General features: G+C 36.2%; 1 protein-coding gene across 3 annotated transcripts; it reads left to right on the top strand.

Moving 5' to 3' along the window:
* Positions 1–392: 392 nt before the first annotated feature.
* Positions 393–13,700, top strand: LOC109099979 (tudor domain-containing protein 1-like). Of its 3 annotated transcripts, none has more exons than XM_042735713.1 (24): positions 393–693; positions 776–834; positions 1,291–1,348; positions 1,898–2,012; positions 2,097–2,160; positions 2,266–2,349; positions 2,426–2,605; positions 2,819–2,962; positions 3,075–3,243; positions 3,336–3,422; positions 3,510–3,686; positions 4,662–4,769; positions 4,943–5,113; positions 5,284–5,535; positions 5,745–5,879; positions 5,964–6,071; positions 7,681–7,851; positions 9,685–10,023; positions 10,147–10,263; positions 10,401–10,517; positions 10,997–11,164; positions 12,255–12,629; positions 13,101–13,138; positions 13,255–13,700. In XM_042735713.1, the coding sequence occupies exons 1-24, from the start codon at positions 549–551 to the stop codon at positions 13,312–13,314; spliced, it is 3,441 nt and encodes a 1,146-aa protein (XP_042591647.1). In that variant the 5' UTR covers positions 393–548; the 3' UTR covers positions 13,315–13,700. The 3 variants fall into 3 exon arrangements, with proteins under 3 accessions (XP_042591647.1, XP_042591645.1, XP_042591644.1); XM_042735711.1 differs by having other exon boundaries at positions 1,264–1,348; positions 2,287–2,349; XM_042735710.1 differs by having other exon boundaries at positions 1,264–1,348.
* Positions 13,701–17,084: the final 3,384 nt, after the last annotated feature.

Below are 17,084 nucleotides of genomic sequence, written 5' to 3'. Positions count from 1 at the left end.
TATGACGTATAAAGTCTTACCCAGCAAATTTAACAAACTGAATGCTATACGACACGTGAATAATAAACGTGCTCTGTCGATTAACCCAGAAAGCCACGTGTGATGTGAACCCCATTAGGTTGATTCTCAGAATGAATTCTGCCATAAATATATTCATTACACTGTATTTTGTAGTTGGTTTCGAGACTATAATGTAGTGAGACACACACGACCCACAACGTGCGTTACAAAAGCAGAAGTAACATTATGCCAGGACATACATGACCCACCACGTGCGTTAAACATTGCGTCAGTGCTCTTGCTTGAGATATAACGTTACTTACCTGAAGCTCTAATCAAACACACCTGAACCAGCTAATGAAGGTCTATGGTTTCGCTTGAAAATGACAGACAGGTGGAATTTTACTGTAGCAGAGTTTGAGCTAAACTGCAGGAAGTTGGCTCTCCAGGAGCAGAATTGACTAGCCTTGCATAATCCCAAATATACACACAATGACCAATGGTACCGATTAACAATGTATTTCACCTCACAGTAGGACTGAGGAAGAATGAATCGAGCCTTTACTCAGAACCTGATGAGACCCAACCTCCCTTTGAGGAGACCTGCGACTGGACCGAGTTCACTTAACGTTACTCCTAGAGGCCCAGCACCAACATTTCAAGAAAATCTGTTAGCAAGTGACATTCTAGATGGTATGGGTGAAGTGTTTTTGAAAATTACACATGCATGTCATAAAAAAATGCACCTAGATAATGATCTTTTCGTCTTCTTTAGGTCCTGTGGGGGATGCCGTTAGAAAGGAGAATGTGATTTCTGCAAAAAACAGTCAGAATGTACGAATGTGATAATGTCTGTATATATATATATATATATATATATATATATATATATATACAGACATGTATTTATTTATAAAAAAAAATTTCTTTTTTTTATTATTCAAATACCTAATATTTCTCAACACTTTGACATTGGCTTTAAAGGGATAGTGCACCCAAAACAAAAAAAGTGTTCAGCATATATCAGGTTGTTTCAAACCTGTACCTAAATCTCAACCAGAAACAGAAACATTACCCACACCCACAAAAATAAAAACATCATCTTTAGTGTTCAGCAGAAAAAACAAAAACCATACAGAACAACAACAACTCGAGTAAAAAAAAATAATAACAACATTCATATTCATTATTTGGGTGAACTATCCCTTTAAGCAGAGATCAGAGAGCATTCTGTAGTAGTTAAAGTGTTTAATATTTCTGCAGTGTGGAGATTTTCTGTCTCCCCCACAGACAGCAGGGTCTATGGTGGGCCCGATGGTAAAGCTGTGCAATTACTGCAGTCACCAGGGTAGGTTACTTTACAGGTTTGTCTTGTTTTAAGTATAGCATTTGTATTTATTTAATATCTTTATTGGATTTATACATTGTATATGCATTTTAAAATGAATGATTTCCCCAACAAACACCATTGGCAGTGATGAAAGGAAAGTTTAAAGATTCATAGAGTGTAAATAAAATAAATTAATATGTATGATGGCATATATATGACAGTCAGTTTATATCATATGTTCTTCTCATGTTAGTTTAAACATATACTCCATTCTATCACACATCCCAGAGCCTCTTCACCATCTCATTTTAATAAAGAAAAAAGTCCAAATACACCTTTTAGGTATTATAAAATTGTGACTTTTTTGTTTGATTTTTTTTTTTTTTTTTTGTTTAGAACACAAGACTTAGTACATTTTAAGATTTTTTAGATTAGTTGTAATGGAAAACAAGTCATTTTTTGCAGTGCACATGTAAAAAAGTCCTGCCCGCTGATACTGGTGCCTTTAAAGTTTTAATGAGCAGAATGAGAAGGTCATTTGTGATTATTTTCTTGTATCCTCTTTAGGAAACTTCAGGTGCACTCGTTGTAAGAAAACATGCTACTGTTCTGTAGCTTGTCAGTCTCAGGATTGGAAAGCTCATCGACATGTCTGCAAAGCTAGCATCTCAGAAGTTGCCAGGTACTAGCAGGGATGTTTTCGCGATATTAGTGTCATTTGCATGTTGGAAGCATATTGTGAAAATTTTCCTTTTTTTTCAATCAGTGAGAAAACTAAGGAATCCACACCTATGCCAAGTGGAAATGGACTTGGTGGCCTTCAAGCTAAGGTATTTCATTGGTTGCTATAGTGACTTACATTTACAAAAGTTAGTTATTCCATCTAATTCCTTCATAAGCGGGCATCACTTTTATGTAATTTTTTTTAAATAAAGGAAATCTGTGTTGATGTACAGCCAAAGAGAATGTATCGACGTGATTTGCGCAAGAATGTTGTTTCTAAAGGATCTGAGATACAGGTACTTTTCAGTTTAGGTCTATATTGCTTTTTGACTCATAAACAGATATTGTGGCTCACAGTGGATCTTTTTTCAGGGTACAGTGATTGATTTGAGGAGCCCTGGGGAATTTTCCATTCACCTGCAGTCAGTAGAGATGATGGAGTCCCTGAAAAACATCACCAAAGAGCTCCAGAAGGCCTATAGCACTTTATTTGTTGCTGAGTACAAGCCTGAAATTGGGGAGCTCTGTGCTGTAAAATTTTCTCTTGATCGGGTGAGGCAATTTTTTATTATTTTGTTTAATTTGTTACATTTGTCAGAACCCCAGTGATTACTATTTTTTTTATTTTTATTTTTTTTTTAAATAAGCTTTTTTGTTCCTGTGTGTCAGTGCACTGCTTAACAGAACAACTGAATCATCAATCTCAAAACATAGACTGTAGTGAATATTCTAGTGCTCAGTTTGGTCTTTTTCATGCTGATTTAGAACTGGTATCGAGCTGAGGTTCAGTCAGTTGATGTGGCCCGCAGAGTTGCCAGTGTGTTTTACGTCGACTTTGGAAATGAGGAGAATGTCACGTTTGACAACATAAGGCCTCTCTTTGAGAACATTGATGCTGCACCAGCATTTGTGAGTTGTATCTCCGTTCCATATTACATTATTATTCTATTTTAATGTTTTAATATTTTGATGATGCCACCATGTCATTCTATTGCCTAATCTGCTTTTTTGTGTCTGACAGGCTTTGCAGTGTTGCGTTGCTGGGGTAAAGCCACTGACAGGAAGTTGGACTGGTGAATGCACTATTGCTGTAAGGCAGTTAATTGCTGGAAAGATTCTCACTTTCACAGTGTTGGATATCATGAATGATGGAGCTCTGCTTTCTGTAGATGTTCCTCTAAGCACTCTTGGTAGGGTATTCATGTTTCATTGCAGTGGCTGTTTGGAGAGCTTTGTGTGAAACGCACAAGACATAAATAGAAGATCAAAATTTGTTTTACAGGTAAATACATGAGCACTTTCCTGATAGAGCAGGGCTATGCTGTAAAGGAGGACGTTTCTGTCAAACTACAGACTGAACACGACATCAGTGAGTTGCTTCTTTTTCTTGTCTTTCATGAAATGTTTCACTCCATTCTTTTGTTTTTCACCTTCATCTATTTGCATCTTGCTTCAGATTCATTGATGACGGCATCCTTTGAGAACTTCAAGCGCTTGTCTGGAGGAAAGAATGAGAACTCTGATGCCAGGCCTCCAGAGCCGTTGACTCAGGGAGTGGGTGACACATTTACTGCTGTTGTAACCCACCTCCAGTCTCCCTCAGAGATTCTCTGTCAAAAGCTTGAAAATACGAGTGAGTTTTCTGCAACTCCATTTAAAACACAATTTTATCTCAACGTCATTATTATTACATGACATTAGTATACACGCTAGGGTTGGGCGATGTCTAAAGTGAAACATTGTGTGCGGGGGGCGGAGGAAAAGTGAAAGTAAAATGAAGTGCGCAATCGAAAGCGGTTTCAATAGCAGCTGCCTGATGGCCACAATTTATATACAGTCACTTTTACTTACACAATGATATAATTGCGAGAAAAGTTTTGAAATATTGTTTTTTATGCTCCCATCTCGTAGACTATTTATACTATTTAGGGTTTCTGTAGTACACTTCATTTCCTTCCCAAACACAGAACTGGGATACTTTGGATTTAAAAAGAATCAGATAGAACCGGAAAACCAAATCACCACTAGGGATGGGCGACTTTCACCCAAAAACGAATCATGATGGCATCGTCTATTGGCCCAACCCTAATACACGCATTACCACTGAAAAGTTTGGGGTGTTTACGTGTTTTTATTTTATTTTTATTTATATTTATTTTCATTCAAAAAAAAAATTAATTTACTCGAACCACACTAAAAACAAAATAAAAACAATATTTTCAATGTGTAATACAATTAATAATAATAAAAAAAAAGTTTGAATACAAAATTTAAAAAAAAAGTTTATATTCATAAATACTTTAGTCTTCAGTGTCACATGATCCTTCAGAAATCATTCAACTATGCTTATTTGTTTTATTTTTTTTTTAAATAAAAGGAACACCATTTGTTTGAAATAGAAATCTCCTGTAATATTATAAATGTATTTAACTGTCACTTGTGATCAATTTAATGCATCCTTTCTGAATAAGTGTTAATTTCTTAAATTATGTAAATTTCTTAAAGAAAGTTCTTAAGCGTTGTTGCAATATTTTAGCATCATCTTTTTATAAAATATATACTGTACTTTCAGTAGGTTCAGTGTATGATGCAGTCCTCATGTATTTAGGTGTAATCCAGCAGTTGCAGGTGAACTTAAGGGAGCACTGCTCAAACACTCCGGCCAGTGAGAACTTCAGACCTGCACCAGGAACTGTCTGCTGCTCGCTCTTCTCTGGTCAGTCCAGTGTCTTCAGATATTTTTTTTCTTTTCATATTTCTTTTTCCTTTTCTTTTTGATTCATGTACAAATCTCCACAGTGCTCCTCCTCATACAATGAAAGGGATTGGGTGCAGTTGAATAAAAAACATAAATTCGATGTCTTCTGAACTGATCTCCATGTATTACAGAAGACAACCAGTGGTATAGAGCTAAAGTTCTGGCATATTCCTCAGAAGATCGCGTGTGTGTTGGATACATAGACTTTGGTAACTCTGAGGAAGTAGAGTTAAATCGCCTACGACCAATCAGCAAAGAGTTGCTGGCTTTGGCAACTCAAGCAATCCCTTGTTCTCTAGCAGGTACAGTAGAATGTTTCATTCACCGATTTGTAATTGTGTGCATGCATACAAATCTGTATATGCTAAGCCAAAGGTTTGTTTCTTGATTCATTAAAGGGATAGTTCACCCAAAAATGAAAGTTCTGTCAATAATTACTCACCTTAACCCTTTAATATTCATATTGCTCTAGGTATAAAGTGTCCAACAGGCACCTGGTCAGAGGAGGCCATTTTGATGGTGAAACGTCTAGTTTGCAACCGCTTCATTCGGGTTGAGATTCTGGGTAAGAAGGATGGTAGGGCTCTGGTGTCCATGATTGATGAGTCCAGTGACCCTCAGACCAATGCTGCTGAGGTGTTGGTTAACATGGGTTATGCTGCCATTGAAAGTGTGGAGACAGAGAAGCATGAACCGACTCAAGCCTCCTTCCCTGAAATGCCCCGTAAGTGAAGAATAGTTCACCTAGTAGTTCAGCCATTTCTGATTTTTTTTTTTTTTTTCTAAAGGATAATTGATTTTTTTATATATATATATATATATATATATATATATATATATATATATATATATATATATATATGTATATGTATATATATGTATATGTATATGTATATGTGTGTGTGTATACATGTGTATATTATTTTACTCTAGCCCTCAGTCCACCTGTTGTTGAGAAAATGGTGTGGACTTGTGCTGAACTTCCCTTTGATGGCCAAAAGGTGGAGCTGGTAATCAGTAGTCTGAAGAGCCTTGATGAATTCTACTGTTACAACTACAGCAAAGCAGGTGCGGTTGTCCATCAGCATTATTTTTTTCTACTTTATGGGACTCATTACATACGTATTTGTAATTAAGTATTGTGTCTGGCAGATGCACATATCCTGACAGAGCTGTCCTATGAGCTCATGAAGCACTGTGAATCGGAGAGAGCTTCCTTCACCCCCACTGTGGGAGAACCGTGTTGTGCTCTCTTCACAGGTGATACTGACTCATCCTTCAGAAGCAGACACCATGGTTACAGTAACGCACTTACAATGAAAGTAACAGAAACAAACCAAAAAGTATGGCTGCCCTTGACTAAGGATTTTTCTGGTCAACTAGTAGTCATTCATTTTAAGCATTAGTCGAGTAATCACACGTTTATTAATAAACCATTATTGTAATGAGCCTTTAATTGCATACTTAGCAATTAAGTGCTCAAGCACATGCATAAAGCTTGCCACAGTACACTGGCAGAAGTAATGATTATAAATGTGTCAGGGAAAGACAGTAAGGAGGCTGCATTAAAATTTTAATAATTCACTGACAAACAAGTGCTTTCTTTGTTTCGGTTAAAGAGATGAAGTCCGTGACACTGACTTGTCATCTCTTCAGTGGTGATATGCCTGTATGCATGTTTCATACGGATTACATAATCTGAGAATATTTGTTTTCCATTTGATTTTGATCATTTGAAAATAGGCATTTCACTGTCTATAGATATATTTTTAATGTCTGTAAAGCAAAGATATACACTGAGTTTTGTGTCCAAGTTCACAGAGTCCGAGACGGCAGAAAGCGCATCCTCATTGCTTTCATTATTTTACAAAAGCACATTTTTGTTACTGTTAGTGCACACAAATAAACATAGTCTTTACAGATTTGAAAGATGTATTACTCTTACCTATATGAGCAAAAATTATGGAGTATTTTAGGAGTAAGTGAGCGCACCAGTGACTCCATCTGTCCTGCAGTGAGCGCGCGCTGCTGTTTAGCTTCCACACTCCTCACAGTCACTTGAACAGCGCACATTTCTCTAGGTTAACATTAGATTGAGCAGCCATCTAAAGTTGCTGATACTTACATATTTCAGATGATAAGCCAAATTTGTGGTGGATGAATGATAGGCGAGCATTTGGATGTCCTGCCCGATGTACTGTATTACCATAGACCAGCTTTTAATGATCTGTGTGACTTCGCCAATATAGATTTTTTTTTTTTTCTGCGAAATTTTAACAATTTTGGTCGACAAACGATTAGTCGACTATTAGGGGGCAGCCCTACCAAGAAGACCCTTTTTTTTTTTCTTCTTCTTCTGTATTGAATCAAAACTTAATTTACTGGAAGCAGAAAAGTTGACAGCTGAGACTGTGTACTCAAGAGCCAAGATATGTTTTGAAAATTTTGGGATCAGTATGATTGTTTTAATGCTTTTGAAAGGAGACATATTTTTATGTGATCAAAAATACTGTAACAAAGGGTAATATTGCATAATGTTTTCTCTTTCTATAAATACAAGTTCAAAAGAACAGCATTTATTTAAAATGGAAATAATTTGTAACAACAATGTATTGTAAAATTCTTTACTGTTCATGTTCATTAAATTGATGCATCCTTGCTTGGGTTGCAAAAGGGTGGAAAATGCTCATCAAATTTTTGAAACTTTCCAGAAATTTTGGGAACTTTTTTCAGAAATGTTTGGAAATTTTCCAGAAATGTTCCACCACTTTGCAACCATAATCCTTGCTAAATAGAATACATTTTTCAGAAAAACAAGACAAACTAAAGAACAGATTCGATTTTCAATGTTTTTGCTCCCTGTTTGCAGGAGATGCCCACTGGTACAGGGCCATGGTATTAGAAGTGTGTGGAGAGGGCAAGGCCAGAGTTTATTTTGTGGACTATGGGAACTCCTGTGAGGTGGATGCAGCACATCTAAAGGCCATCACACCAAACCTGCTCAAATTGCCTTTCCAAGCAATTCGTTGCTGGCTTGCAGGTTTGCTTTCTCTGTTGCTGTCTGTTTGTCATTCAAAATGTGTTTTTAAATGATGTTTTCCACTCATTAACTACAATAAACAAATATGTATTCTCTAGAGCCCGACCGATATGGGTTTTTAGGGGCTGATATTAGGGAGTTAAAAAACTAATATCAAATTAGGGCTGCACGGTTATGACAAAAATCATAATTGTTGATTATTCCCTTGAAATTCTAATTGCAATTATTAATTACGATTATCACAATTTACATTGAATGATGTTTATACCATTGTTTGATGCAACTTTATGCCATATTTTTATATGAAAATAAACAAGCTGTAAACACACTAACTGAATTTTTTTTTTTAGTGCTCTTCTATAGTATTCAGCCTCAAATGTCTGCTGTAAGTGTTATTGTCACAACCCTAGTGTCTATGAGCGTGATAAAGCTCATAATTTTCAAACTGTATGACATAGCTTTCATTCTTCAGGTCAATCATATATTCATGAAAAAAAATCAGTTTGAATAAGGAAAGCGACTGATTTTAGTTCTTGAAAACCAAAAAAGTAGTGCAAGTCCTTGAAAGTCCTGGAATTTTATTTTGCAGTATCTGTACGAACCGTTTAAGTTATCAGTTCTTGGACCATTTTGATGTTTTTGTTATTCTTATTTGAACTGTAGTTTTCTATAGTAAACTGTCTTTGTATATTCTACTATATAATAATCACCTACTATTAAATAAACTACTATTACTTCTTAACAAAAAAACAACATAAAAAGTTACCTCTAATACATTGTAGGTCATCTTGTACCCTGTCAAGGGCAAAGCTAACCAGCAAAACTTGATATCAAAAGCATCCTAAGTGTTACATTTGTTTGCACCATATTGTAGTGAGTAACCTTTCTTAGTATTGCTGTTTCTAATCCCACGATAATCTGTAGTCTGAGCCTGGCAATGGCAGATACTTTAACTTTACTAGTTAGTTAAAGGAAAATAATTTTCTTTTTTTGTTTGCCATATAACTCTGTGTATGTGTCCGCCCCTGCAACCCCGGAAAAAAGTTCAGGCTCAGGATTTATTTTTTTGCTTTAACCCCTGTATTATAGTACAGTACCAGTCAAAAGTTTGGGGACACTTCCATTTGTGTCTCTAAACTTTTGACTGGTACAATACAGTACATACATAAACAAAATATTATATGCATACTTTTTTTTTTTCGTAATGATCACTGAAATGTGATCAAACACTTTTAATGACATGACAAAGATATGTAATGGAGGCAGGGTATTTAACAATTTAACAAACTATCCAAAATGAGTCTGACATCAGTACACTAAACGGTAAACTTCACTGATTATAAATAACTTTAAACTCAAATGGAACAAAATATAACTTGAATTAAGAAAGAGGATTTGTATTTAAATAGTCTTTGTGCAGTTTAATATTCAAAAACACAAGTCTGTATCACAATTTTAAGTGTACTGACCTGTTTTTTTTTTTTTTCCACATCAAAAATTATGAATTCTGTGAAATTCCGCATTATACACTAAATTCCATATTTATGACTGAATTCTGTGATTCATCCACGTTTTCTGCATTGTGGAAATCATAGGGCCCTGCTAATGTAGCAAATTAAGTAATTACACCATTTAAAAGCATTTTATCTGCGTTATATGTTCTGAAAAAAAAATTCATATCAGTGTTTGTTGTTCATATTCGCCGATATATCTGGGACAGGCTCATGATAAAATCGGCAAAACAATATATCGGTCCAACTCTAGTATTCTCAGTATGCAAGTATACATTCTGTATATTCAAATTTTAAATGCATTGTACATATGTGTGTGCAGGAGTGGAACCAGTGGAGGGTCAGTGGACTAAAGAGGCAGTGCATAAGTTTCAGGGTCTCTGTGCTGGTCAGCCGTTGAGTGGCAAAGTGCTGTCCATCACTGAGAAGGGTTATGGGGTGGATCTGGAGAGCTCTGGACAAAGCATTGCTGCTGTGCTAATCTCAGAGCACCTAGCTAAACCTTATGGACAGGTGAAACAGCCTCCAGTGCAGCTAGCTAAACCAACCAATCAGATTGAGGATCTGCCCACCCTTAAACCCGTTGATCAGAATCCACCTACTGAAGAGCCTTTGAAAGTGAACAAGGGAGATGCCAAAGACACAGAAGATTCAACCTCAAGTAAGTTAGCATAACTGATGCTAAAACTTTTTATATATGCTTTAAGTATCTTATCAAGACTGTTTTGCAATTGCTACTACCATTAATATTTAAGTAAAACTATACTTTCACACTGTCATCTAGTTGGCTCTTTTCCTTTGAACTGGAAGACATTGGAGCTGTCTTGCACTGATACTTTCCAACCGAGGGTGGCAGCAGTGATCAGCCCTAGTCTCTTTTACATAATGAATCCTGGACAAGGTTTGCACTCATTGTATTACATTTAAACCATAAAGTCTAGCTAGAGCAAATATAATCATGGTTGCATTAACATAGCTATCATAGCATTGCCATTAGAATAAGTATGCTTTTACATTCAGCTGATTTTGTTCCCCCAGTGAATGTAGAGGGTCTGAAGGCTGTTATGACCAATGTTGCAAAGTACTGCAGCAAACAGCCAATCCCTAATCAGTGCCACCCTTTACCAGGAGCCGCATGTTGTGCACAGTTCTCAGGTCAGTTTCACTTTCACCTATGGATTACTCTTACTAGGTTAAATGGATGGAATCAGCAACTTTACATGTGTAGTGTTATTAATCTATATAGTAAATACTTTCAAAGCAGCAGCAGTATTTTATAGCTTATGCTTTCTTTCAAAAGATTGGGGTCAGTGAGTATTTTGTTGCCAAATAAAATGTAGCCTAATTTCTTTCAACAAGAATGAAGTTGATTAAAGTTGATTAAAAAATGGCAGCACTGAAATTTTTCAAATAAATGCTATTTTTAATTTATACTTATACCCAGTGTATAATTTTTTTTTTATGAATGCAGCCTCTATGATCATTTTCATGACTTGTTAAAATGATAAAGGAATTACTATACTTGGTTAAGCAGGTATTCGTAATAAAACATTCCAAAATAACTCTTTAAAGTAATAGGTAAGGATTCATTTGTTGCAATCTTAAACCAGTCAAATTCAACTCTGATCTTTCAGGTGACAAAAATTGGTACCGAGCTGTTGTGTTGGAGGTAACAAGCAAGCATGCGCATATAATTTATGCTGATTATGGGAACATGGAGACACTCCCTGTCTCCAGTATCCTTCCCATCACCAAAGAACTTCTCCAGCATCCATTCCAGATTGTCAGATGTGCTCTGGCAGGTAAGCTTACCACCTGAACTCATCTACATGCACAAATCATTGCCAATGTTAAAACCCTTGTAGGTCAGAGGACAGATTAAGATTTCTTATTTTAATTATGTTGAGTCATGGTTATGATTAGTGGTTGACCGATATTGGTTTTTTGACTGCCGATATCTTGGCGATAGCCGATAAAGCAGATATAATTTTTTGTTATTATTATTATTAGTATTTAAGAAATTTGAAATAATTTAACAATGGATTAAAACATAAATGTCTAAAATAGACATACTTTAGATGACAGTATTTTTCACAAATAAGTATTTAATACAAATATAATTAAAAAGGAAGTAAACGCTTACCAACAGGGCGCTCAGTATTCTGGAAAGTTTGTGTGCATTGGGAATCATATTTTTCAAATAAAGCAAGGGTAACACTCACTTTACATACAGCACACAGTGAAAATGACATGAATATGACAGTGGGCAAATGCATAAAGCGCAGCCTAATTTGAAATCACAAGTTTAAAGCATTCAATTCACACGGACTGACCGTAGGGTTGGGCAATGTCTACAAATATTGGCATCGGACGATGTTTACAGTGAAACATCGCGATGGACGATAACATCGGGGGGTGAAGTTAGGGGGTGTGCCCGAAGCGTGAATCCTTATAAGGGAAAACAACTAATGATTCCTAACACCGGGTCTACACCGGATGCGAGCAGTGCGGTGTGACAAAATACTATAGAACCACTGATCATTATATAGATAAGTCAGTTGGAATTATTATCAGTGATGCTGTCTACACTGGATGCGGTGCGGCGCAACACCACAAATCCCTGAAAGTAAACTGCTGCTGCGTTCTATTTATGATGTGCTGATAGAAATTTCAAATGATTTTTTTAACGGTCGCTTTGTTGCATCCAGTGTAGAAGTCTTTAGCTGATACGGCGTGGCGCCACACGACAACTGTCGCGTCCGGTGTAGACACGGTGTAAAGAGAGATGACCGATATTTGCCGATAATGGCAAATATCGGCCTTGGCGATATATCGGTCAACCACTAATTGTGATCCTGTTTTTATTTATTTTATTTTTTTTTTTCTTCATAGGTAAAGAGAACTTCCCTACAGTGTGGCCCAATGAAGTTTTGGAACTCTTTGGGATTCAGTTGAGCGGGGGCGTCCTGGCATCTCTGCAGGGCTTTGATGGGACCTCCAATCTGCTAACCCTTACCCAGCAGTCTGGTCAGGCTGACACAAACATTAATTCCATTATCCTTGGAGCTCTGCAGAAAGGACAGAGCAAGGCTATCTCAAAGCCACCTGCCATTGTTGTTGAGGAAAAAAAGGATGTAGAGCAGAGGAAGACTCAAACGGTCAGCTCGATCAAGCCCGCAGATCATCCTCAATCTGCAAACATTGAGAAACCTCACCTGAAAGATCAAGCCCCGGCTTTACGTGCCAGCTGCAGGCTTGAGGAACCAGGTGAGAAATTAAACATTGAGAAGAATTCATATTGTCAAGATGTGTATTAATGTAGGCATTTACAGGGCTTGTTCAGGAATTTGCCCAGGATCTTTAGCAATGAAATGGTGATGCACAGGTGCTGTTCCACCTGGTGTTCTCAGCTGTAATGCAAAGGTGTTATTTAAAAGGAGCCTTGTCATCATATCCAGGGGAGCAGTTGTCAAACGTTTGTCTGATTTCAGAAAACATGTCCAAGATAATGACTGCAGTGGTATGCACTTATAAAATCACTTATAAAAGATTGAACATTGTAAAAATAGTGACGTTCGCAATCAGTGACAGTCAGATTCGAGTGGTTTAGCCTAGTGCATGACCAACTGCTGTTTTTTTCTTAAGTGGCAACCTGATATACTCATATGAGCTTTAAATACAAATGTATGCTTTTGTCAATTTATATGCAGGGTTTTCTTTTTCTTTTTTCTCTTCCAGGTCCTCAAACATGCTGCTGTCTTGAGCTGAAACAAAAGGTTGGGAAATCTGAAAACAACTTTTTTTCTTTTTGAATGCCAATGCAAGCCGATATTCATAGCTGACATACACAGGACTGTCATTTTTTGTTTTTAAATGTCTTTCCCTCTTTCAGATTGACCACATCGAGAAATTGATTCTCCTTCTTGTGAAACAAGTTGGTGGAACCAAATAATAACCCATCAAGATCTTCAGTGTCAAGTTCAAAACAAATGGCCACTGACAGTTTTTTCTTCCTTCAGTTCTTTTTGTGTTAATGTATCAGTGATGTCAAACCATGTTTGTAGTCTTTAAGTCAGCACTTTAGAAAATAGATTTTATGCTTAGAAAGGCATGGGTATTTTATTTTTCTTATAATGAAGCAACATTACTGTTGCTGGTGTTTTATTACATATAATGTTCATGCTTTTATTTCTTGAGCCAAAGGAAAAATCAAACTATTGACCGTGAATTATGCAGCACTGCCATTCAGTTTTCAAGTTCTACATGATCAGTTTTTTTGTTCATCAAAGGCCAGTTTTGTTTGAGTGTGTCTTCATTAAAACAACAACAAAAACTTAAGTTTGTTTGAAGGGGTGTTTTTTTATGTATTTATTTATTTTTTTGCTAGCCTTTAAAACTGGCAGGATTTAGCAGAGGAGCAAACCTTTTTCACAGTCTTTCACACTTTGTCATTCACTCACATGTTTCAAACTATGAAGACTGACTTTCTTCTGTGGAACACAGTCTAGCCACATGGTTATGGAATACCTGCCTTCAGTCACTATTTGCGTTTATTGTATGAAGAAAGATGCTATAAATGTGATCAAAACCTATTAGATTTTCCATGGAAGAAAAAAAAACATACAATATAATTTTTATTATTATTTTATTTATTGTATTTTAACGTTATGCGAGAGAAATTAGTGACAATTTTTTATAACTTTGTTTTGAAATAATTTGGGTCTTAGCTTGATTTAAAAAAAAAAAAAAAAAAAAAAAAGGTCTGTGGAGTGAGTTGAATGAGTCAGTACGGAAGTAGCAGAACAGAGCACCCCCCCCTTCACAACACAGATACAAAACACTAGACACACACCACAACACCCGCCGAGAAAACAACCGAAAAGTGAAAAAATTACACTCATCAACTATCTGGTTTTTAATGTGTCCAACTTGATATATAATTGTTTGAAGAATTCTCTGAGCTAAAGTTAGTCGTTATTCCGAAACTTAAAGTGCAAAATGATCTCTGCAGCGGCGCAGGAAATCTAAACCTAATTCAAGAATGTCTCGTGCGTTATTACGGTGCTGGTTTGGGTCAAAAGCTTTACATTTTTAATAAGTTTAATTTAGGTCTTGAAGTTAACGTAGCGAAAACTGTTCTGTTCATTTTGCCTATAGACCTAGTTGCTTAAAAACATTGAAAAATATTTAGTCGTGTTGCTTGGAAACAAAATTGTGCGACAATAGGATTAATCAACTGTTTTGTTTAAAGATTTGTTGTAAAACTGGTTAAATACGTCAGAATCAGTCTGTTCTTAAGTTAGAATACAAAACGAGAAGAACAATGTGTATTTTATTAGACTAAATATTGATGTAATAGACTTTACACTACTGCATGAAAAAATGTGAAATGCAACTTGTATCTAATAACGCTTAATATTTAGCTAAGATATTAAAAGATTAGACATTCGAGGATACTGCGAATACACCAAATATCTGAAATGCAATTCTCTGTAGTGGCTAGTCTGGCTACAAGCGTGACGTCATTGCACAGGTGAGTCGGGTCGTTTCCTTGTTGATGAATTAATGCCAATGATGCTTCTAGCTTAAGCAGCAAATGCATTAAAACAATTACTCATACTATAGGCTACTAAGCTATGATTCTAAATGTCTTAAAATAGTTTTCTCCCCAATAAAGTGGGAGGAGGGTCTATACAAATGGATAGTCACAAATGAGTTTTAATAAGTGAGCCTTAAGTAGAGAGTAACTCAAAAGGAGCCACCTAAATGTGGTGTCCTTCCATCCTCAGATTCTCTTCTCATTTACTGTCACTCCTGTGATTATAGGAGTCTAGTGTTGCTCAGGTCATTTGCTCCCTACTTGGGGATCAAGCAGCTGCGTACACCTGTGTCTTGTCCATTAACAAGCATTGCCTTTTAAGCTCTGCAATGTCAGATAAATATATTTAGCATATTTAAAAATATCACAACGGTAGTTTGTTACTCTAAATTGTATTAATTAGTTTTCAGTGGAATTCAGGAAGACATGACTGTCTAGTTATTAGTTGAGGTTATTAGAAAAGATAGGTTGTTTTGGAGAGTGTGGAAATTTTTAGAGAGAAAAAATAAATACAAATGTATTGAAATTTAAAAAAATAAATCTTAACACTTAAAAATATATAGCTAGCTTTTACATTTTAAAAGGGGGGCTGCTCACACAAGGATGATTGTATTTGGGGGTCCATAGCATCTAAAAAACTGAAAATCTCTTGAGTTAAGGCATCTCGGCTTAGGAGTTGTTAATAGATAAAGTAGAAAATAATGAAAAGTGAAAGCTTAGAACAGTGAGGAATGTATGAAATTGGGAATAAAGAAGAATTAGGAGAGCAAATCCAGTGCTCTTACTTGGTTCCTCTGGCCTTAGACGGCTCCACTTGTTACACAGACTGAGACGGGTTGTTAGTCAAGGTTATCATATGGCAGGTTTGTGAGGTGCTCTAAGAGTCCAGATGATTATCAGCTTTAAAGAAGGTTCTTTTAAATGGCACCTGAACAAGTGCTGTCTGCTTCCTGCTGTTCATTCACAGGCAGGAAATGCCTCTTATCAGGTTGAGATTTTATCAGATTCCCTTCGACAACTGTAGTCCAACTTTCTCAAGGCTCATCAAGAGTCCTGTGTGGATAAATTGTCCAAAAGTCTCTCTCTCAGTTTGCTGAATTTGATTCTTTACAGAACAGATTCTATCTTTAAGAATGTCAGGTGGCATTCCTAAAGTTTCCTCTCTTGAGTGGTGCTCTGTGGGTATCTTTAGAAGTCCAACCGTGAGTGAGATGATCAAAGAGTGACTTCACGGGTCAGAATTGCCTCAATACTCACTTCATTTCATTCCAAAACTGATAACCACTCTGCCTTTAAAACTGCTCTTAACACCTGGAACCTGACCAATCAGATACAACAGTGCAGACATAACACACACACACACACACACACACACACACATTTTGCTTGTCTCTCAAACACATTTAAAGAAAAGGTTCCGCCGGATGCACACTAGCATGAATAGAATTATACTGTTATCTGCTTTTATCAACTACAAAGACTACATTCAGGAAGGCTAGTAAACTTGAAAAAGCCATGGTGTGTGTTAGTATGTGTCTTTAAGTTGTGTTATGGATGTCTATGATTTGATTTCTGTAAAACTTGTACTCAACAGGTACAGAAGTCCAGGGCTTGATATCATTTTTTAAAAATGTTTTTCAAAGCTGAATTTTCAGTGGCCATTTCTCCAGTCTTCAGTGTCACATGATACTTCAGAAATCATTCTAATATGCTGATTTTCTGCTCAGGGAACATTTATTATTATTATCAATATTTAAAACAGTTGCACATTTATTTGAAATGGAACTCTTTTGTAATTTTAGAAATGTCTAAATTTTGATCTATTTAATGTATCCTTGCTAAATAAAAATATTAAATTAGTTCTTTCAAAAAATTTTACTGACCTCAAACATTTGAACATGTTATCCTGTGGCTAATGCATAAATCATTTTCAAATAAGTAGATAATTCTGGTAGTCTAAAGATGAGCCAGGTCTTTTTTTTTAACAGTGTGGTTTTGGATGGTTGTCGGTTTGACTTTGAATGCAGAGCAGAACAAGTAGGCGTTGAGATTGAATCCAGTGACCCATAGCGGTGAATAATTCTCCTGTCTGGTGCTGCCAGTTGGCATTTGTCAACATGTTT

Source organism: Cyprinus carpio, chromosome B12 (genome assembly GCF_018340385.1).
Source record: "Cyprinus carpio isolate SPL01 chromosome B12, ASM1834038v1, whole genome shotgun sequence".
Taxonomy (NCBI): Eukaryota; Metazoa; Chordata; class Actinopteri; order Cypriniformes; family Cyprinidae; genus Cyprinus; species Cyprinus carpio.
Note: the sequence above shows the minus strand (reverse complement) of the source record. Positions and strands in the feature narration are given on the sequence as shown.

Bases quoted from the DNA above. Each gene is read 5' to 3' on its own strand.
- LOC109099979 (XM_042735710.1), top strand. From the start codon at position 549: ATGAATCGAGCCTTTACTCAGAACCTGATGAGACCCAACCTCCCTTTG. The intron at 694-775 runs GTATGGGTGAAG...CGTCTTCTTTAG, and splicing joins AGCAAGTGACATTCTAGATG to GTCCTGTGGGGGATGCCGTT. The intron at 2,606-2,818 runs GTGAGGCAATTT...ATGCTGATTTAG, and splicing joins TAAAATTTTCTCTTGATCGG to AACTGGTATCGAGCTGAGGT.